This window comes from Hemicordylus capensis, chromosome 4 (assembly GCF_027244095.1).
Source record: "Hemicordylus capensis ecotype Gifberg chromosome 4, rHemCap1.1.pri, whole genome shotgun sequence".
NCBI classification, from domain to species: Eukaryota; Metazoa; Chordata; class Lepidosauria; order Squamata; family Cordylidae; genus Hemicordylus; species Hemicordylus capensis.
In genome coordinates, this window is record NC_069660.1 from 4,641,938 (window position 1) to 4,663,067 (window position 21,130).

A 21,130-nucleotide genomic window follows, 5' to 3' on the forward strand; every position below is an offset into this window, starting at 1 on the left:
CTCATTCACATCTTCTGCCACGTAGCTTCCGCCTCCTCCTTCTCTTCCTCCTCCTAAAAATGGAAGAGACAAGGAAGTGTGGAGAAGAGGAGACTGGTGGACTAGAACCCATTATGTCCTCTTCTGCTCCATTCTAGCCATGGTTACCCATGCCTTAGTCACGTCACATCTGGATTACTGCAATGTGCTTTCCATGGGGCTGCCCTTGAAGAATATTCAGAAACTTCCATTGGTGCAGAATGCAGCTGCCAGGGTTCTCTTTGGAACTGCTCACTTGGTGCATATCACAGCTATTTTGAAAGAGCTGCACTGACTGCCAATTTGTTTTGGGATCCAATTCAAGGTGCTGGTTATTACCTTTAAAGCCCTTAACAGTTTGGGCCCTGGATACCTGAAGGAACACCTGCTCCCAAGGGTTTCTGCCCACCCATCAAGGTCACCGGGGGGTGGGGCCTTTGCTCAATGTGCCAATGTTGAGAAAGGCTAAATTGTTGTGCATGTGGGACAGGGCCTTCTCTGTGGTTGCCCCCAGGCTCTGGCATGCTCTCCCAGTGAATGCCCACTCCAAAGACCTTTTCATTTGTTCCGGCTTTTACCCCCTTAGGGGCTGCCAGGTCTCCTGCTTCTGTTTGACTTTTTAAAATGGATGTTGAATTTTTGTTGCTTTTTCATTTTTACTGTTTAACTGATTTTAAGGTTTTAAAACAGCCCTGAGCCTTTTTGGAGGGGCGGTATAAAAATTGAATGAATGAATGAATGAATGAATGAATGTGATTTTTGTGGAGTTTTATGGTCGCTAAGAGTTGACACCGACTTGACGGCCCTTAATTGATCAATCAATCAAACCACCTTGGGATGTCTTATGAAAGCCAGTATAAAAACTGAACAAATCAATCAATCAAATCATCCCTCACCCCGTCCCCAAATACAGCCAGGCAGTTCACACAATCGGTACTGGGGGTAGGAGACGGTCCTGCCCAAATTTGGAAGCGGTGTGCACTCCCCTTTTGTGATCATCTGGGAGAATAAAACAAGGTCAGAGGCGAGGAGTTTGCTCAACTGTCAAGCCCAGCTGGGTGGGATGAGCATGCCCTACCGAGATTCCATCCCCAGCTTTGTCAGGGTGGTGAAACCTTCCTACTTGGCTGGGACTTAGCAAATGAGCAAGCTCCCCTAGCAGACGAGCAAGTTTCACACTCACACACAGTCACAAAATGGGAGCACACGCAGCTTCTGAACTCGGGCAGTACTTCCACCCAAGTACTGACTGTGTGTAGTGCCCCCTAGTGTGCCGAGGAGGACGGAGCAGCTCTTCAGGCCCTGCTGCTAAGCCAGGCAGCAGTGGAGAAGGACGAAGAGGCTGGCAGCAGGTGAGGTGATGGTGGGCAGGGTAGCAGGTGGGGTGCAGCAGCAGCAGCCCTGATCCCCTGGCAATCTACCATCTGAGGCTACTGCTGCGGTCCACCTCCTTGTGAGGCTGGACCTGCCCTCTCATTTTTGGCTCTCATTGGCCCCCTTAGGGCTGCCAGGCTGCAATGCTGATCTCTCAGTGGCTTTCGATACCACTGACCATGGTATCCTTCTGGGGCGCCTGAAGGGGTTGGGAGTGGGAGGCACTGCTTTGCAGTGGTTCCTCTCCTACCTCTTGATAGGAACCTATCGCTACACCCAAATCTATTTCTCCATGTCAACTTCATCAGGAAATGGCCTGACTTCCCTAAATGCCTGCTTGGAGGTGGTAATGGGATGGATGAGGGAGAACAAACTGAAGCTGAATCCAAGCAAGACAGCAGTACTCATTGTGGGAGGTTGAGACGTAAGAAGTGGTTTGGATCTGCCTGTTCTGGATGGGGTCACACTCCCTCGGAAGGAGCAGGTACATAGTCTGGGGGGTACTTCTGGACCCAAACCTCTCCCTGATTTCTCAGCTTGAGGCAGTGGCCAGGAGTACTTTCTATCAGCTTTGGCTGATTCACCAGCTACATCCATTTCTGGAGATAAACGACCTTAAAACCGTGGTGCATATGCTGACAACATCCAGCCTTGACTACTTCAGTGCACTCTACGCTGGGCTGACTTTTTACATAGTTCAGAAATTGCAGTTAGTACAGGGTGCAGCAGCCAGGTTGGTCTCTGAGGTTGCCTGAAGAGGACATATTACACCCATTTTGAAAGAACGACACTGGCTGCCAGTAAGTTTCTGGGCAAAATACAAAGTGCTGGTCATGACCTATAAAGCCCTTATCGGCTTGGTTCCGAGGTATTTAAGAGAACACCTTCTTCTTCCTCAACCCCACCGCCTCTCAAGATCACCTGGGGAGGTCCAGTTGAGGTTGCCACCATCTCGGTTGGTGGTGACTCACAACCGGGCCTTTTCTATAGTTGTCCCACGACTCTGGAACTCGCTTCCTAATGAAATTAGAGTTTCCCCTTCTCTGAATGTTTTTAAGAAGGAACTAAAGACATACCTGTTTAGTCAGTCTTTTAATTGATTGTCCTAAAGCTTTGGTTTTTAGAGTTTTAATTGTATTTTAAATTGTTTTAATTATGTTAACGTTTCGTGGTTTTTCTATTGTGAACTGCCCAGGGTCTTTTTGTATAGGGCAGTATATAAATGCACTAAATAAATAAATGCTGCAGGGACAGGCCGAGCCGCCCTGTCCCCCATTGGCTCTCTGGACTATACCTTTCCTGCCAAGAATGGCCTGCGGGTCCTTTTTCTTTCCCAGTTTGCCTCAGTAGCTCTACTTTCTGATGGGCTCCTCTGTCCTTCCACTTCCCCATCTCTCCCTTCTTCCCCGTTCATTGCCTGATGAGGGGCTCTTCTCCTTTTCGCCCCCCCCCCTGCCGGCTTCTGAGCAGCCTCCCTGGCACACTTCCCCCCAGGGGCATGGCTGGGGACAAGGGAGCAAGGGAGGACGGCCATCGCTCTGGGCGGAGCACCAAGGCACCCCTTCACCCTTGGCCAGGGTGCCCCCTGCCCCCCTCCTGCACCCAGCCGGCGAACGAAGCGCTCACCTCCTGGGAGCGGCATGAGGAGGCGTGTCCCTCTCCTCTCCAGGCAGCGCTTCACTGAAACTGGGCTGGGGGTAAAAGCCCAGCCAGTCAGCGTTTCAATGAGACACTGACTAGGGTCTGAACGGACCCTCTCCCGGGTTTGCACTGCATCACTGGCTGGGAGCTCCTTTCCCTGCCTCCGCACAGAGAAATCAAAAGGGGGGAGGGAGCAGCCGAGAGGATCTCACCCTCCAGCCCCAGGCAAGCTGCCTACACCCCTGCTTCCCACCCACCCCCATCCCAGGCAGAGCATACGGAGCCCCTCCACGGCCCACCCTGCTGCCCACGCCCAGCCGCAGTGGCTCCTCCTAACAAGCCAGAGGGGTGCCCAAGGAGGCGCAGCTGTCTCTGCTTCCCGGCTGTGAGCTCCACCGGATGAATGGCCAGCCTGCGGCTCTTGGGCAGCGGGGCAGGAGTGGGAGCAGCAACCCACCTGAGCTATGACCTTTGGTGCCCTGCAGGACCATTAGGAGGAGCCAGTCCTGACTCCGAGTCTGATCCTGAGCAGCTGGAGCCCTGCCCACTTGCAGCCTGGATCGTCCCAATGTCGGCGCTTGGGCTGGTCTCAGCCCACCACCACCCCGCCCCGACCACACCACTGCGCCAGAGACCAAAGAAGTCCTAGGGCTGGAACAGTCTGAGAGGCAGCTGGGATGGAGGAGGGCCGCCCGCCTCCAGGCGAGGGTCTCTTTAAAGCTCGGAGACTTCCGACTTGGAGGCTGCGCTCAGGAGGAGGGTCTGGGCTACAGAGCATTTAAGGAGCTCCGGCTGTCTCCAGATTGCAGTGAGTCAGCTTGTTCCCAACAGGGCCTCCAGGAGCACCTTGCCAAAGCTTAGCCCAGTCTTGTGCGCAGCCAGGACAGGACAGGAGAAGACACCTGCCTGCTATCGAGTGCTGTGACATTTCTTTCAAGCTCTCTCCCTCATCAGTCCCTTCTTTTCTCAGTTCCCCACATCCTGGCCTCCGTCCTTTTTCTCAAGCCTCATTTCCTTCACCATCATTGCTTCCCGCCTGCCTTTCATTCAAGTTCCTCCTCACACCCCTCCTTCAGTCTCTTGCCTCCGGGCTTCCAAACCCTCCGTTTCCCTACATATCATGACCTCTTCCCCGTCCTCAGCTACCACCCCCATAAAAGGTCTGCGTCTGGACTTCCCCACACTGGTTACCCCAGTTTTCCTGCCCATTCACAGGTAGTGAAAATGTGGGAGCCATTAAGTCGATTTGGGGAGGTAGGCAGGGGTCAAACCCAACAGTGCTGCTCCTCCTGGCACTCCTCCCCCCACCCCAAAGTCCAGAAGAATGACATAATGTGAAGACATGGGATAATTCTGATAGGGGCTTTCGAGAGGGGGGGCAGGATGACAGTCCAGTCACCAGCCATTAGGAGGACTGCCACAGCTGCAAGACAGGCAGTGGGAGCAAAGTAAGCTGTAGGTCTGTTTTCGACTCCCATGTCACCCCACCCCCACCCCATCCCTTCCAAATTATGAGCTGAATGTTCTCACTGGAGAACTTTTGGCTGAGCCATCGTTTGAATCTCAGCCAAACTGAACATGTTTGCTTCCCTCACAGAAGCTGGACTGCAAACTGTTTAGCTTCCTGAGCAACTCAACGTTATGTGCCTCTATTCCAGCTCAGCCAGTCAGTGTCAGAGGCTCCACCACCTAAGTGGAAAGCAATACAATACAATTACAGAAATCAAGCATGTAGAGTGGGGGGAGATTGAGGGGGGGTGAGGGAGCAGCATGACTGGTGAAAAGGATTTGAAAACATGCAAAAGGCGGGGAAAAGTCTTCACTAGCAGACCAATAGACAGTGGACCCTGAAGGACTTTTCTCTCTTGATAGTTGGACATTAACACAATGAGAATAAAGCTTTGACCTTTTGCAACAAGGCACAGGGGAGGTTCTCCATTTGGAAATCTTATCAGCCCAAGACAGATGCTTAAGGGCTTGTCATGTTGAGGTGGTTAATTACGTCCTCCCAGGCTGTGCCCAAATGGAACACATCATACTGGCGAGATGCAAGCAAAAAGACTGGTCTTGCAGCTACAGGGGATGGAAGGTAAAATCTCTCTTTGGGGCCTGCCTGTTGGGGGGGCATGTCATACGTCACCATATTCCCACACAAAAGGCGCTCTTTGCAGGAATGAGCACTCACCTTGTATGAGGACCACACCATGTGCTACTACCACCACTGTGACTTTTTGTACAAGGAGATGATGATTCTCAGAAAACCTGCCTGTCCTATCATTGGTTTGCAAGCAGCTTCCAGATTAATTCCTAAACAGAAGCATATTCCATGCAAGACATGTGCAACGTAAAGCAGAAACAAACAGGAGAAGACACCTCAAAGGTGCACCAGAAAATATTTTTGAATTATTCAGTGCATTCGAATGGATACCCTTCTTCGTGGGCACCAATAATGAAGCAGCCTTCTGGGCTATTTCCAAGAAACTCTGAATGACTATTTCTAGTACATCTTGGAGGTTCCCTTTCTTGTTTCTGCATTGGTGCCCTCCCCTCCTTTCCTCCTTCAGTGTGTGAAGCAGACCACAGAAGATCAAACGGCAGCCTTGTATGAAAAAAAATATCCATCCCAGAACTGTAGGAAATATTGTTTTCATTATACAGTTTATTAACAGGGGGATACTTTCCCCCACTCCCCCCAAATGGTTCTTAGGGTGCTTTGCACAAATAGCAAGTGTGACTATAAGGCCACGTTACAGATCTGGCTCACAGTGGTGGCACCAGGAGGGGGAAAATGTAAGGAGGCAAAGTGCATTTATGGGTGGGTGAGCTGTGTCCCACTTATTCGATTTCTGAAAAGGAAATGGGGAACAAGCAGCTTTTCTGGGGGATTCTCCCCCACCCCATGCCCCCGCACTCTGGAGCCACCATTGTTGGTGCATCATATGTCCTGAAATGACTACCAAAGCGGCCACAAACCCCAAAGTTCCCAAAGCTTTGATTCCTGGAACACAACACCTTTCTGGATTAATGGGCAGACAGCCCCGTTAATTTTGCCTCCTGGCATTCCACTTCCTCCTTTGCCCAGGAAGTTCAAGTTCAGCTATAGTGTGGCCCGCATCAGAAACCCCCAGTTTCCGTACTCCCAAAATCCCATCATTGGTTGTCTATTGGCGGTAGTGATGGGCATGGGATAAACCCTTTTGGACAGGCTTAGGAAGCCACACTATTTCCCCAGAAAGCAGATCGGTTTATTAAGAGAGCAGTGCCTCCCTGGGTGAGCCTCCAAACTCCACCCACCCACTGACCTAGGTTGCTAGTCCTCTCCGCTTCTTGGAACACAGGTACAGCTGTAAACCAGGCACCCGGAAGGTTGGGAAATGCCGTTTACCCAGCATTATTGATGGCTGTAAAAGTACTGAGAAAATGGTACTCCCAGTTTAGCTCCTGACCCACACAGCTGTAGCTGTGGGCTGAGCACAGACAGGGGTGGGGGAGGACAGGGAGAGACAGCCCTCCTTTCTTCATCCTACTTCAGAGCAGCAAAGAAGATCGTAAGAGGCTGAAGGGGAGGCCTGGAGGCAGACAGGTGCAGGGCAAGAGGGAGGGGGGCTTGAAGTTCCTCTTTGCTTTGGGCTCAGTCCAGTCTGGAGAAGAACTTTGAGCACCTGAGCATCACAAACCAGTCAAGAGGTGTATTTCTGAGCTAGAAAATATTCATTTCAGTGACATCACTAATTGGTGGCAAAAGCCATCAATCAATTCGGCATGAGGCCTTCTCACTTTGCACATATAGTGGCAGTGTCTACCAACATGGTGGCTCAGTTCTGGAAAGCATGTTCTGCACACATCTTGTGGGACCTGCAACTGTGCCCCAGTATACACCTTGGGAATTACTGCCTGGCCTTAAGTGATGCACTAGACTAAGCAAATGTTTTGGAATCCGGGTAGGAGAAGGGTGTTTGTTTGTGTTTAAGGTGTAGCTTTGGTAGCGATCCCCCAAGATTCTGTCTGTGTCTGCAACAGCTACCAACAGCTTCTCCCCCAACAAGCAACCTGATAAGCTGCAAACATTATTTGACTTGGATGGAAGCTCATTCCATGGTTTCAAAAATAAAACGTTGAAGTATGCAGTGATGCTCACAGACAAGTTGCCAGGTCTTGCATTCATGCATGTGCATGCATACACACACACACACACACACACACACAATGTAACTGCAGAGATTAGATACTGTGTACCACAGACAATGTCCCTAAGAAGGAGCTGATGGGTGTGGGGCGGGGGGGGGGGATCCCAGCAAGCGTTCTTCCCTTCCTGGGCACAGTTCATCCAGCAATAATTCATCACTTCTTAGAAACGCCTGTACACTCCCTGCACTGAATCCAGCCTCGCTAATGGGTTTAGCAAACCGCATTTAACTGGTCAGTGGAGCAAGTGCCACAAATCCCAAGATTAGGAAGAGACTGATACACAGCTCAAGAGCAACTGTGGCCAGGAGGGCCTTTCTGAGAGGGACAGCTTTAATTGGCTTAAAGTCCTGCCGAGCAGAGCAGAGCAGTGAGGGAGAAGGCCAAGCTGGAGAACAGAAAGGGAAACTTCAGACCAATAGCCTTGCCATTTTGCTCCAGAAGAATACCAGGCTGATTGCCCAGGACATTTCAGACCAATTCAAGCCACTTTGGGTGCATGGCTGGCTGCTTATTTTCAGGGTTGTGCGCACTTTGCACTAAAAATAAAACAAATCTAAATTCTGTACTCAGGCAATCCACATCAACCCACCCATGCTTCTGGGTCTTCACTGGAGGGTCCTGCTAGCTGTCACTGGCATCTGGAGTAAGGTGGGTGATGACCAGAGATAGGGCCTTCTTGGCCCTGGCACTGATGTGGAACACTCACCCTAGTAGGGCATGTTGCTGGACTTCAGCTCCCTCCCCTAATTTCCATCTTAACCCCGGAGCATGCTGTTGGCCAACTCAATGGCCAAAAGCTATTGTGGCTGGGGGTTATGGGGGTTGAAGTCCAGCAACATCTGGGGAGGGGTCCGAAGTTTGAGAACCCCTGTCCTAGGAAGATCCATCTGACACCTCTGCTGTTATCTTTTCAGTGGTGAGTGAAGACCTTTTTATTTTCCCAGGACTCTTAAGAGGGTTTCTTTGCATTTTTAATCATTGTTTGAATCGCATACTGTATTGTGATATTTGATTTGATAATGCTGCTGTTTTTTAAATGTTTTGTTCTGTAAACTACCCTGGAAGCTTTGAAGGGCTGGATAAAAACATTATAATGAACAAATACAATTCTGCATGAAGAAAAACTGGATTCTGTGACTGGGGTGAAACATGCTCCCTGTCAGCATAAGAGCCTCTCCATATCTGTTTACTCTTAGGAAGACCCTCAAGATACACCTGTTCTCTCAGGCTTTTAACTGAAATTAATTTTAAACTGCTTAATTGTTTTATTGTATGAAATTCTTTTAAGCTTTTTTAAAAATCCTGTTAAATTGTTTTAATTGTTTTTACTCTGTTTTATGTTGTTTTAAACTGTGCACGCCACCTCGAGATACACATATCAGGAGGTATATAAACATGGTAAAGAAATAGATTGATTATGCAAAGCGAACAGATTTGCACAATTGCTCCAATTCTGCACAATTTATTCTGGTTTTGTGAGCTGTGGAGAGGAACAAGGGGCCGCACTGAAGTTTTGCCCCTAACCACTGGCAAACATAATCAGCCACCCTGACCCAGAGGTGCTCTTACCCCTGGACTTCTGGGCCGAAGTCCAGGGCCTCCACACCCCTGGGGACTCCCAAAGTCCTCTTTAGAGTCAGAGCGGGGAGTGGGGAAAGAAACGTGTGGGGTGTGAATATGTTGCATGTTGAAATGTTTCAGCTATTGCATATTTGCATAAATATATCTTTTATATTCTTACCTTCTTGTGAGTTCAGTTGCTATTTATGCCCTCAAGAACCCATGTGTTAAAAATGCTCTGTGTGTGTGTGTGTGTGTGTGTGTGTGTGTGTGTGTGTAGGGGGATGAAGCTTAACTTGTCACGGGGTGGGGGGAGGGGGCTCTTGGGAGGCTGCAGGAGTCTCCTCCCTGCCTGGCTGCCCTGGCTTCTGCTGCTTGTTCTGGGGTGGAGGTGTGAATGAGGCTTATTTAAACAACAGAGGCCCTTTAAAATAATTAATTCAAACTATAGGACCATGGTATACTATGATTATATTGTAATCATAGAGTGGACAGAGAGAAATTCTTCTCCTTCTCTCAAAAACTAGGACCAGGGGGTCATCCCCCCATGAAACGGATGGCCAGGAAATTTAGGACCAACAAAAAGAAGTCCTTTTTCACATAGCACATGATTTATCTATGGAATTGTCTGCTACGGGATGTGGTGATGGCCAATAGCTTGAATGGCTTTAAAAGGGGCTTGGACACATCAATGGAGGACAAGTCTATCAATGGCTACCAGTCTGGTGGCTATAGGCCACCTCCAGCCTCACGAGGCATGATGCCTCTCAATACCAGTTGCAGGGGAGGAACAGCAAGAGAGAGGGCATGCCCTCAGCTCTTGCCCTCTGTGGTCTTCTCAGAGGCATCTGGTGGGCCACTGTGGGAAACAGAATGCTGGACTCGATGGGCATCCTTGGACCTGATCCAGCAGGGCTGCTCTTATGTCCTTATGACTGACACTTTGCTGTAAAGTTCCAGACTGGTGGGTGTGGGAGCAAAAGAGAGAATGGGAAATATTGGAGGGGGAGCACCCAGTACCCCTTGGGGTCATCCCAGTTCAGAATTCACCTTGGATCATTTCTAAAATAAGATGGGGCAGATCTTAAACCTGCTTGGATGTTGGATCCATTCCTCTGAAACCCTGGCCTCAGTCGGCTCTCAGAATGAAGGGTAAGCCCCCTGGGGCGCAAGACATTTGCAGAGGTGTGTCCTGGGATTTCGAGAGTGATCCATGGCCAAAGGAGAAACAGTGGCTGAGGATTTCTCTCTCCAGGAAGCTTGTTGTGGTCTCTCATACCTTTCCCAACCCTCTCTAGCAAACCACATCCCTGGAGCTAAACCTGTTTGTGAGGGGCCTGAATGTGACGTTGTGCACTCTAATGCTTTTTTGTTTTCCAAGTGTTACTCTTGTGTGCCAGAGTAGCAGATCTGTCATCAAAAACCACTTTGCGTCCCCGACCTTGTGATCCCTTTCTCAAATCAGGCCCTCAGTATCCGTTCCTGCCCAAACTTGAATCAGCATGCTTTCAGAACTTCAACCATCTCTGACTTGCATTTCAAATCATTGCCTTCAACCGGCAATTAGCAATCTCCTCCATTCACAACTGGCAAGCTGTACTCGAGCATCAGCAACTGTTGAGCTGTTCTTACAGTAACTGGGGCTCCTCAATGTCCAAACAGCAGAGAACAAAACCACAGAAATCTTCAATGGGGAAGTGCACAAAAGAAAATCTGTCAGCTCCTTTTGCAAGCTTTGCACGTGGCATTCCCAAATGGAAAGAAAATTCAGATTTACGCGACGCTACGGACTGAAGAAATCCACTGAGGCTGCATTTCTCTATGAAGAACACATTACACTGCTTTCTCTTGTCAATTCCCCATGTCAGCAGCTGTGATAAGAATGGGCTGGAATCATGAATGGGAGGGGATGTGGCCTGCCTACTTTTGAATGGGGAAATGGCCAAATAGGCAAGCGCGGTATTAATATGTGCTCGGTGCCGACAATAAAGGAAGGGGACACACCCACATGGAATCCATGGGAGGAAACAAGGCCTCCCTCACCTCTTGGGAGCATAAGGGCGAGAACTGCCTTTGCCAGCTCCAATTTGCACCCATCGACCGATGGATGAAAAGCTTAGCGTACCCTTTCAGGAATCCACCATTGTCTGCTGCCCAGCTCCAACATCGCTTGCAGGAAGTTCCATTACAGGGCGGTTGCAGAGCGTGGTGGAGGGGAGGGAAAGGGAGAGCTGTCTGGGGTGGAGAAAGCAGGAGAGCAGCTCAATAGTCTGGCCTGAGGAAATAGACCTGCCAGGAAATGATCATCGAAAGAGCTCCAGGGTGGAGGCGGGTGCTGGAGAGGAGTTCAGTGTGCCTTTCCCATCTGTGCTCTCTCTTAAGCTGGCTCCCAGGGGTCTCTGCTCTGCTGCTCCTCCCTGTCTCTCTGTTTCTTGGGGTTGGCCAGGGAATTGGATTAAATGCAAGGAAGGGGAGGGTGGAATGGAAAGGAAGGCTTGGGCGAGAAAAAGAAACCCTTCGCCCCCCCCCCTCCTGGTCCTTCGGAACTTCGGTGGGATAACAGAGACTGCTGTCTCCGGGGTGGCTGGCCACACGGGAGCTATTCAGTAATGTGAAGCAATCAGCTCCCAGCCTCAGTTGCTTGCTACAGGGCCATGCAGCAGACTCCCCTCCTCACGAGTGATGGAAGCAGGTAACACATTAGCTAGCTGCGGGTGGGGTTGCATATAGGCCAGCTCAGCACTCTGGTTTCCTAGAAAGTAAGGAGCTTGGCATGGAGGAAGGAGGGCAGCATCTCAGATTTGCCGGGGAAGCTGTGTGGGGCAAGGACAGAGGCCAGCCTCAGTCCTTCCTCTTCAGCCATTCAACTTGCTCTGTGACCAAGGCTCAGTTCCCATCTGAATCTCCCAGCCTGGCTAACTGGAGGGAGGGGATACTGAACGACCACAACGAGGATGCCGAACAACCTCTCCCTAGTCTCTCCATCTGTGTGGTAGCAGCAGGGAGATCGCTCAGTTTCCGACACATTCCTTCCCTCTCATGAAGAGCCTGTGATTTCCTGCCCTCTGACCTTCTGTTTCGTGGGGCTGCCTGCTTTCCTCTGGTCTGTGATATGCACATATGCCACTTAAGAGACACCAGGTTATATTGGCGCATGCCTCCCCTCTTCGCTGCCCCCACCACACATTGCAGTGACTTAGATAAATCTGATTTAGCCCAGTACTTAAAACATCCAGACACAGAACACCAAAGCAAGGTGGCTGGAGGGTTGCCTTTCTTTCCTGGGTGTAGGGACAAGGATTCGTGGAAACAAATGACCCTTTCCCATCTGAATCCAAGACTCACCCCTCCAGAGAGAGCTGCTAGCCTCTCCCCACTAAGAACTGCTGAAGCAGACCTGGGAATGGGAGCTGTCTCCTAAAAGCTTAAGGGCGGCGGCGCCGGCAAGCCCAGTATCCCTCGCCTCCCCCACCACGCCCCTTGCCAATATGCTCTGAGACAGATGGCCAAGCAAACATCTCAGGTTGGCTTTGTACGGCTGCACGGAGACAGATGCCCTCGTGCTCCGGGATCCAGGGACTGACTCTCCCCCCCCCGCCCGCAGCCCCCACCCCAGTTCCTGGTTTGACAGCTACATCTCTTTGCAGCCTGCCAGAGAACCCCTGTTCTCTGGAATAGGGGCTTCTTGGATGGAATAGGGGCTTCTTGGCGCGAGCCTGCCCCAATCTTTGGGGGGAGGCAAAGCAGGGAGGCAAGGGGGTGGGGTTGTCCAAGAAGCTTCTATATGTGCCAGGCTATGTGTGTGACCCCTCTGCTCAAGGGGAGAGAGGTGCCGGCGGAGTTTGCACCCTGCCTTGGGCGGGCTGAGGCCGCCTCCTCCTCCCCACCTCCAGCAGCAGAGAGCAGCCTGGTCCCGTTCACTGGCCAAAGCGTCTCCCCCCCCTTCCCCACAAGTCCCACGGTGGGGCACAGAGCGCGTGGAGGAACACGAGGGTTTGCCTGCCTCCCTCCCTCCCCGCCCCCGCCCCCCTGCGTCTAGGGCTGGCACATGGGACCCCTGCTGGGCCTGTCTTTTGTGCTCACAAAGCCCCTCTCCCGCTCCCAGCCCGGCTGGCCACGCCGCTTCGCCCTCCTACCTCCAGACCTGCCCGAGCTGCAGGAGGTGGATGAGGAACTGGAGGGTCCAGACGCAGAGGCGGCAGCAGCCGCGGGCTCCCTGCTGCTGCTGCTGCTGCTGCGGGCCGCCGGGGGAAGCCCGAGGCGGCGGCGGCGGCGGGGCGGCTGGCGCTGGGCCGGCGCGGGCGCTGTCCTTGGTGCCGGCGCAGCTGTCCTTGGTGCTGAAGGCGGCCGCGGCCGGCCCCGGCGAGGCGCGGGCGGGCGCCGAGAAGTCGTAGACGAACCACCTGAAACTCAGCAGCTGCACGACCAGCGAGGGCAGCAGCACGAAGAGCAGCGTCAGGCCGAACCACCAGTACTGGCGCCGCAGGTAGTAGTCGGCGGCCAGCCACAGGTCGCTGGCGCCGTCGGAGAAGAAGACCAGCAGGGCGCCCAGCACCCAGCAGCAGTCCAGCAGGCTGTACTCGCGGCCGGGCAGCAGCGAGGGGGCGGCGGCGGCGGCGGCGGCGGCGGGGCTCCCCGGCCCGGGGTTGGGCAGCGGCGGCGGCGGCAGCGGGGCCCGACGGGACCCCCGCGCCAGGCTCCCGCCGCAGCTGCCACCGCCGCCGCCGCCTTCAGAGGAGCCCTCCCGGCGCAGCACCGACGACGGGGAGCAGGCGGCGGCTGCCGCTCCTCCATCCGACTTCGCGGCCATGTTGGAGGAGAGGCGGAGGGAGAGAGGAGGGAGAGACGGAGACTTCCGGATGGAGGGAGAGAGAGAGAGAGAGAGATGGAGGGAAGCAGGAGGAGGAGAGTGGCCAGATGGGGGGAGAGGGAGGGTGGGAAGGAAGGAAGGAAGGAAAGAAGGAAGGAGGAGGAGGAGGAGGAGGAGGTGATGGAGGAAGGAGCGAGGTGGGAGAGGAAGGAAGGGTGGCAGGGAGGGGAGAGGGGGAGGGAGGAGGGAGGGACAGGAGGAGGAGGAGGCAGCGCCCTCCCTCTGCCCCCCTCCCACCCCAGCCTACCACCTTCTCCTCCCCGGCGCTCCTTTCTCTCTCAGTCGCCTCCCTCGATCAGGCGTGGTGGAGAGCGGGGCCCGCAGGAGGCAAGGAGCTGCACGCCTCCCGCCCCGCAACACTATCCATTCATTTCTCCGCCCGATTCATTCGCAGCTGAGCTAAGCGAAACCGACGGGAGACCCTTCGGGGCGGAGGCCTGTCACGGCTTCTGCCGCGGCCGCCCTCCTTCCCTGTCTCCTCCTCGGCTGCCTTGGCTTTGCGCGGCGGAGCCCATCAGCTTCCCAGCAGCTGCCGCCAGTTAGGCTGCCTGCGAGCCACCGGACTCCGGCCCGGCCACGCCTCCCTCTCCCGTCGCCTCCTCGACTCCCCCAAAGATCCCCGCAGAACTTCGCCCCTCCTCGCAGCCTCCGCGGGTGGTGGTGGTGGTGGTGGTGGGGCTGCTGGACTATCCGGGAGGTGCATCGAGGCGGGCCCTGTCTCTGGCTGCCTGTGCGCTTGCTGAGAGGGTTCTGCTACAGGGCCCCAGTTGGGTGCCTCCGATGCTGGGGGGCGGGCGGGCGGGAGGCTGGAAAGGGCATCCAGTGTGCGGGGTGGAGGGGCGCAACGGGGAGGCTGCTGCTGCGGCGGCGGCGGCGGCTGCTCCTTCTACCCTTCAAGGCTGACTGCACTGGCTGCCGCCGCCGTCAAAGAAGTGCTGGGTGCTGTACAAAGCTCCGCAGAGATTCAGTTCCCATGCGGAGGGCTGGTCATTACCAAGGCAGGGGCTGGAGTGACCCACAGGTATCCCGGAGGAGCAGGTGGCCGCCGTCAAGCTGGAGTCCGCCCGCCCCACCCCGCCCCACCCGCCCCGCCCAAGGCTGCGAGGAGAGCGGGGCAAGCCCGGACTCCTGACCTGGTCGGTGGAGGAGGATGCTGAGCGGCAACAGGCTTTTTGCGCGCGGTGGGAGGATGGGAGGTCTTCCGCCGAAGTGGCCATAGCAGGAGTCCCTTGACGTGCCCCCTGCCGAGCTCTGCCGCCCTCCCCTTATCCCGGGGAAGCCTCCTCCGGCTCGGCTCTGCCCACTGGTCTCAAAGTTGCTGGGAGACTCTGAAGGGGTCAGACTTTCGCGCGGGCTGAGGCGGCGGCGGCGGCGCCTCTTCCTCCGCCCCCCTCCGTGCTCTCTCCGGGCAGCGCTGCAGGGACGCAGTCCTGGCATTTTTGCCCTTGCAGGGTCTCAGTCGGGACGCAAAGCCCTGGGCTTTCCAAACGGAAAGACTCAGCTGCTCTTGCTGTTCCAACAGTTGCTCGCTTAACTGAATATTCAACGACAAACGGGTTTTATTCCCACCCTTCCTGTCTTCTGTGACAAGGAGGACCATCCTCCATCCAGACTGCTCTTCTGGGCGAATAACCACATGAGGTTCAAGCTCTGTTGGGTTAGGAAACGATCCTTTATTTCTTGTAACAGAGCCACCCCCACCCCCATTATTGCAGTTATGTAAGTGAGGGGTGTGGCCATTGGGATGGGCATGGCCATGGGGCATGATTGTCAGGGGGGCTGTGGCTATGGGGGCTGTCATGGAGAGTGCCTGCACTTCTGAATGTGCAAGGACACCACTGGTCTCTCTCCTCCCCTCTGAGGCTGCTTGGATCCGGCAGTCAGCCCTAAGCATTCAGTGCATTAGAGACTCCTGCTGTCTTGGCGTGGAAATATCTTAATCCAGAAGTTCTCAACCTTGGGCCCCCAGATGTTGTTGGACCACAGCTCCCACCCTCAACTCCATCTGGGGATCCAAGGCTAAAAAACCCTGCCTTAACTGCTTGGGGTACACGTCATGAACCCTGTTTCAAGGGGCAGATATATGGCTATGTAATTAGAGGGTTTTGCACACAGTGGCTGACATCCTGGCCATGGATCTGAGGAGGTCCCACAGCAATCCAAAGGACAAGTTAGGCATGCCCAAGTTGTTGTCTTTTTGACTTTGATGGGCCTTCCTCAAATCCGCTAGGTCACCCAGTGTCCTTATACAGATGATGCATTGCTTTTAAAATGTATTTTAATCATTGGTTTTGATGCCATTCTGTCATCCACCCAGAGCCTTCAGAAAGAGCAAAACAGAACATTAACTAAAAACAGGAAATGGAATATTTCTTCTTTGGATTGCATTCTCTTCATCCACTTCCTTCTTGGCTGTCACTGCTGGCCTGAACAACCCATGGCCTGTGAGTAAAGCCCACCCCGCCCCCCATCATGTCATGCTTTGTGATCACACTCCAGTTGCACAGGGGTCCCTGAAGGCAAGGTTTCAAAGGGAATTCTCCAGGGCTTCACAGCCCTGAAAAATGATGGAGAAAATGATTTCCCAGTAATCTTTAAACATCCCCCCACCCCACCCCCAACAGCAAGAGATTACCCAGCTCCCCTGAGCAGAAACGCAGAGGATGCAATATGCAGGATCCGCTGGTTTTCAGAGAATAAAATTTCCTTTAGGATGAAAAGAAAGCAGGACGTGAGAAGGAAGCTTTTTTATTTATATATTTATTTTTGGCTAACAAGAGAGAGAAACCCTGGGAAAAGGACAGACCTTGAAGCTTCGGAACAGGAGAGATAAGGGTTGAATGGGAGCAGCTTGAATAAGATCAGGCATTTGATTAACTGTCTGTCATTCTCTCTCCAAAGCAAAACGGGGTCTGCAGAATGTCAGGTCTTCTTCACCGGGATGGAAGGAAGGCGGATGAATGGAAGCAGCAACTTACAGTGGAGGTTGCTGTCACAGCTGCATCCGGTGTGTGGTGCAGGGGCCGTGAAGCCTCTCAGCATTCAGCCTCCATCAGCACCCCCCTCCTCCCAATAGGAGAAGCAGCCTTCATCACTTCACCAGGTTTATTTGGGGAGCTGGAAGACTCCGAGGGCTCAATGCGGCAAGACCTTCTCCTATGCAAACCACAGGGAGAGGAAAGGGAGTTGTGCAAGAACACCGTCATTTCCACCGTGGGGGCAAACAGGCTAAAGCCCCACCAGACTTCTCTCTGATGAACCATTCCAGGCCCCCACAGCTTCAGTCCTGATCCTGGGGCATGTTGGTGCATGGAAGTTTCTTCTTTTCTTTTCTTTTGTGTAACAAGAGTCAGCCAGTTCATGGAGGGTCCATCTATCAATGGCCATTCGTCATTCTGGATATGTGGAGGAATCAGTGTACTGATTGCGGGGGGTGGGGCAAACAGAAAAGGGGGCTGCAGTCTTTATAACACCGACACCAACAAATATATATCACTTTTCAACAAATGTTTCCAAAGCGGTTTACATAGAGAAATAACAAATAAATAAATAAGATGGCTCCCTGTCCCCAAAGGGCTCACAATCTAAACAGAACCATAAGATAGACACCAGCAACAGTCACTGGAAGTATTGTGCTGGGGGTGGATTGGGCCAGTTACTCCCCCCCCTGCTAAATAAAGCCCATGCCTCCAGGGCTGGCCACTGCAGGAAGCAGGAGAGTGGGACTGGTTTGGTCTGATCCAGCAGGGCCCCTTCCGCATCTCTGCTCTGGGCACTTTAACTCAGCCCTTGGCCCCGAGATGGCCTCTGCCTCGGTCTCTGGACCGCCCTCCCTGTGGTACAGTTATGCAGCCTCCTTCCTGCAGGATCTGTTCAGCGCTTCATGCTGACCGCACTCCGGGTCCCGCTGTGACTTGTACCTCCACACTCCTTGTGCTTGGCTGCTGCTGATGGCCAAGCCTGAGCCTAGCATTGACACTTCAGGCTGGGAAGGTGGGATGGTGTGTGCTATGAAATGATTAATAACTAGAGGTCTGCAATCCAGTCGCTGGCTGGTTAATTCAAATCAATATGTGAATTACACACACACACACCCCACTGCCTATACTTCTTCAGCTTCTCTGAATCCTTTGCGGAGGGAAAGGGCCCTAGCTCAGTGATAGAACACTCTCTAGGCAATGTATGCCATGGACTCTAGGTTCATTCCATCCCTGGCAGCCCAGCATCTCTCCAGCTAAAAGGATCACACATAGCAGAAATCTCAGCCAGAGTACATAGCACTGGCCAGATGGGCCAATGACCTGGTTCAGTGTAAGCAGCTTTAGATGGTAGGGCTCCCCACACATAGCTCCTTGGCACCCAAAGCTCTCTTGTTGCCTGCCCACTGCCTCTACCAAACAGCTATTCCTAAACACTGTATGGAGTTTCCTCCCATCCAAACTGACTTTGCACATCCCTCACAGAAGCGATATTGTTTCTCAGCATCCCACCATTAACACTTTCGCCCTAGACAGAATGTTCATGAGTATTCTGTGGCAATCCAGCCAATGGGTAGGGAAAATCCTAGGTGTGAAGTGAAAGGCAGGTGAGAGCCTGTTCTCAAGTCTATGTATAGTACTTCAGGTTTTGCTTGGTGGTTGTTTTCCTTTCAGGAAAATGCTTCATTGATGCCAGTGGTGCACTTTGTCAGAAGCGGTCAGATCAGATGCTTGTAGGCAGGAGCCCTCGTCTGACTCATGATGAGCTGTTTTCTTGGCCAAGGTTCAGCCAGCAGTGCCAAACTTAGGAACTGGTGCCAGCAACTGGCAAAGGAGAGGGGGAGACAAATCTCGGGGGGGCGGGGGGGGAGAGATGGCTTAGCAGTGCTAGAAGAGAGGAGGAGGGAAGCATGAGATGCACAGAGGGGTGTTTTCCTGCTCAGTCAAGCGATGTGCAAAAACATTGCAAATTCTTCACCAGAGAAAGTTGGGGGAGGGGTCATCATCATCATAACCCGGTGGCAGAGCACATGGGTCACAGGAAGAAGGCCCCTTGCTCAGTTCGCAGCATTTCTGAACTACAGCCAGCAGATAGCCTGGCTGGGAAAGGCCTCTGCCTAAGATCCTGGAGAAAGGTTTGAAGTCAGAGTACTCACCCCAGGGCTAGAGGAGGGGGGGGGGCTAGGGCTCTGACCCAGCACAAGGCAGATTCACAGAGGCCTCCTGGCCACAAAAAGGGAAAGAGCCCGGGCCGGGCCCAATCAAGGGCCGCTCTTGGCAGCCTTGACACACACACCCTGCATCTGACGTCAGACGCAGGGGTGCTAGTTTAGCTCCCGAGCGGAGGCTGCATGGCCCCAGTTCAAGAGTTAAATGGCTGCTGCATTCGCAGCGCGGCCAGGAGCGGCTCTTTAAGGCAGGGAAGAGCCGCTCCTGGCCGCGCTGCAAATGCAGCAGCCCTTTAAGGCAGGGAAGAGCTGCTCCTGGCTGCCTTGCGAATGTAGCGCCAGCCTAGGTAGCTCTTGCAGGGGCCACGTGGCCCCTTCAGGAGCAAAATGAAGGCGGCCAGGAGCGGTTCTTAAGAGCTGCTCCTGGCTGCACTGCAAATGCAGCGCCCGCCTTCATTTAGTTCCCGAAGGGGCCGCATGGCCGCTTCAGGAGCTAGACTCCATCTGCTACCGTTCGGGAGCCAGACCACGTCCCTGACATAGCTAGCCCCCCCCGCCCCGTGCGTCTGACGTCAGGCAGCACACGGGCCACTGGCAGTCACGCGCCGCTGTTGGTTAAATGGCGTACTTTGTGATGATGTCATCTACCCCAATTCAAGATGAATGAGGCACAAGGGGGCCAACCTGTGGACCGTCTAACAGATTTGAACCAAATTTGGTACCGTTGTAGTGAGTGACCCACAGGGCGACCTCAGTGGCGTCATTTGCAACCATGTTATCCACCCCGATCCAAGATGGTGGACGCGTGAATGTTTGAGGCACACAAGGGCTAACTTGTGAACTGCCTAACCAATTTGAACCAAATTTGCTACTGCTGTAAGACACTTAGGGATACCTCAATGGTGTCATTTGTGAAGATGTCATCCACCCCAATTCAAGATGTCAGACAAGTAAAAATTTGAGGGGCAAGTGGGGTAACTTTTGAACCACCTAACTGATTTGAGCTAAATTTGCTACAGGTGTAGGGACACATAGGGACAGCTCAACAGCATAGTTTGTGATGATGTCATCCACCCCAATTCAAGATGGCAGATGAGTAAACATTTGAAGCACTAGTGGGCTAACTTTTGAACTTCCTAACTGATTTAAGTTAAATTTGCTGCAGGTGTAGAGACACATAAGGACAGCTCAACGGCGTCATTTGTGATGGCGTCATTTGTCCACCCCAATTCAAGATTGCAGACATATGAACATTTAAGGCTGAAGTGGGCTAAATGGATAGGATGGTAATTATCAATTAAGATTACAGTGAAAGGAAAGTAGGCAAACTAATTCTTACCAGAGCTATGCGTTATAACTTTGGGACGTTAAGCAGAAGACATAGTTCTAAATTGAATTAGTCCTGTGAGAGCATCTCCCATTAACCACAAATACCACCGCTTCACACAGAAATATTTTTCTCCTTTATATATATATTTTTTTCTCTTGAAAAATTTTAAGGATAAAATTGTTAAGCACATAGAAGAATAGGCCCTGCTGGGGGAGAACCAGCATGGTTTCTACAAAGGTAAATCTTGCCTCACAAACCTTTTGCAGTTCTTTGAGAGTGTCAACAAGTGTGTGGATCAAGGTGATCCAGTTGACAGAGTATACCTGGACTTCCAAAAAGCTTTTGACAAAGTTCCTCATCAAAGACTCTTGAAAAAAACTTAGCAGTCATGCAAAAGGGGGACAAGTACAGGTGTGGATTGGTAACTGGTTGAAGAACAGGAAATAGAGGGTAGAGATAAATGGAGAGTTTTCACAATAGAGGGAAGAAAGATGTGGGATCCCCTAGGGATCTGTACTGGGACCGGTGCTTTTTAATTTATTCATAAATGATCTAGAAGTAAGAGGAAGCAGCGAGTTGGCCAAATTTGCAGGTGACACCGAACTATGTAGGGTAGTGAAATCCAGAATGGATTGTGAGGAGCTCCAAAAGGATCTCTCCAAACTGGGGGAGTGGGCGATAAAATGGCAAATGCGATTCAGTGTTGGCAAGTGTAAAGTGATGCACATTGGGATGAAAAACCCCAACTTCACGTATACGCTGATGGGATCTGAGCTGTCGGTGGCTGACCAGGAGAGGGATCTTGGGATTGTGGTGGACAGCTCGTGGAAAGTGTCAACTCAATGTGTGGCAGCTGTGAAAAAGGCCAACTCCATGTTAGGGATCATTAAGAATGGGACTGAAAATAAAACTGCTAATACTATAATGCCCTTATACAAAACGATGGTGCAGCCACACTTGGAGTACTGCGTACAATTCTGGTCACCACATATAAAGAGGGACA

At 52.5% G+C, this 21,130-nt stretch overlaps 1 protein-coding gene and 1 long non-coding RNA gene across 3 annotated transcripts in view; one reads left to right on the forward strand and one right to left on the reverse strand.

Moving 5' to 3' along the window:
- XKR7 (XK related 7) overlaps positions 1-13,591 on the reverse strand; it is a 75,009-nt gene extending 61,418 nt beyond the window's left edge. Inside the window, exon 1 of the mRNA XM_053243215.1 lies at positions 12,918-13,591. Coding sequence (XP_053099190.1) covers positions 12,918-13,591 — 674 coding nt within the window. The remainder of the gene's footprint in view (positions 1-12,917) is intronic.
- A 332-nt stretch (positions 13,592-13,923) lies between these two features.
- Positions 13,924-17,397, forward strand: LOC128322006 (uncharacterized). 2 transcript variants are annotated; one of them, XR_008305468.1, is made up of 3 exons: positions 13,924-14,672; positions 15,969-16,095; positions 16,553-17,397. It is a non-coding gene; the product is annotated as an uncharacterized LOC128322006 (long non-coding RNA). The 2 variants fall into 2 exon arrangements; XR_008305469.1 differs by lacking the exon at positions 13,924-14,672 and adding an exon at positions 14,727-15,308.
- The last annotated feature ends 3,733 nt before the right edge of the window (positions 17,398-21,130 follow it).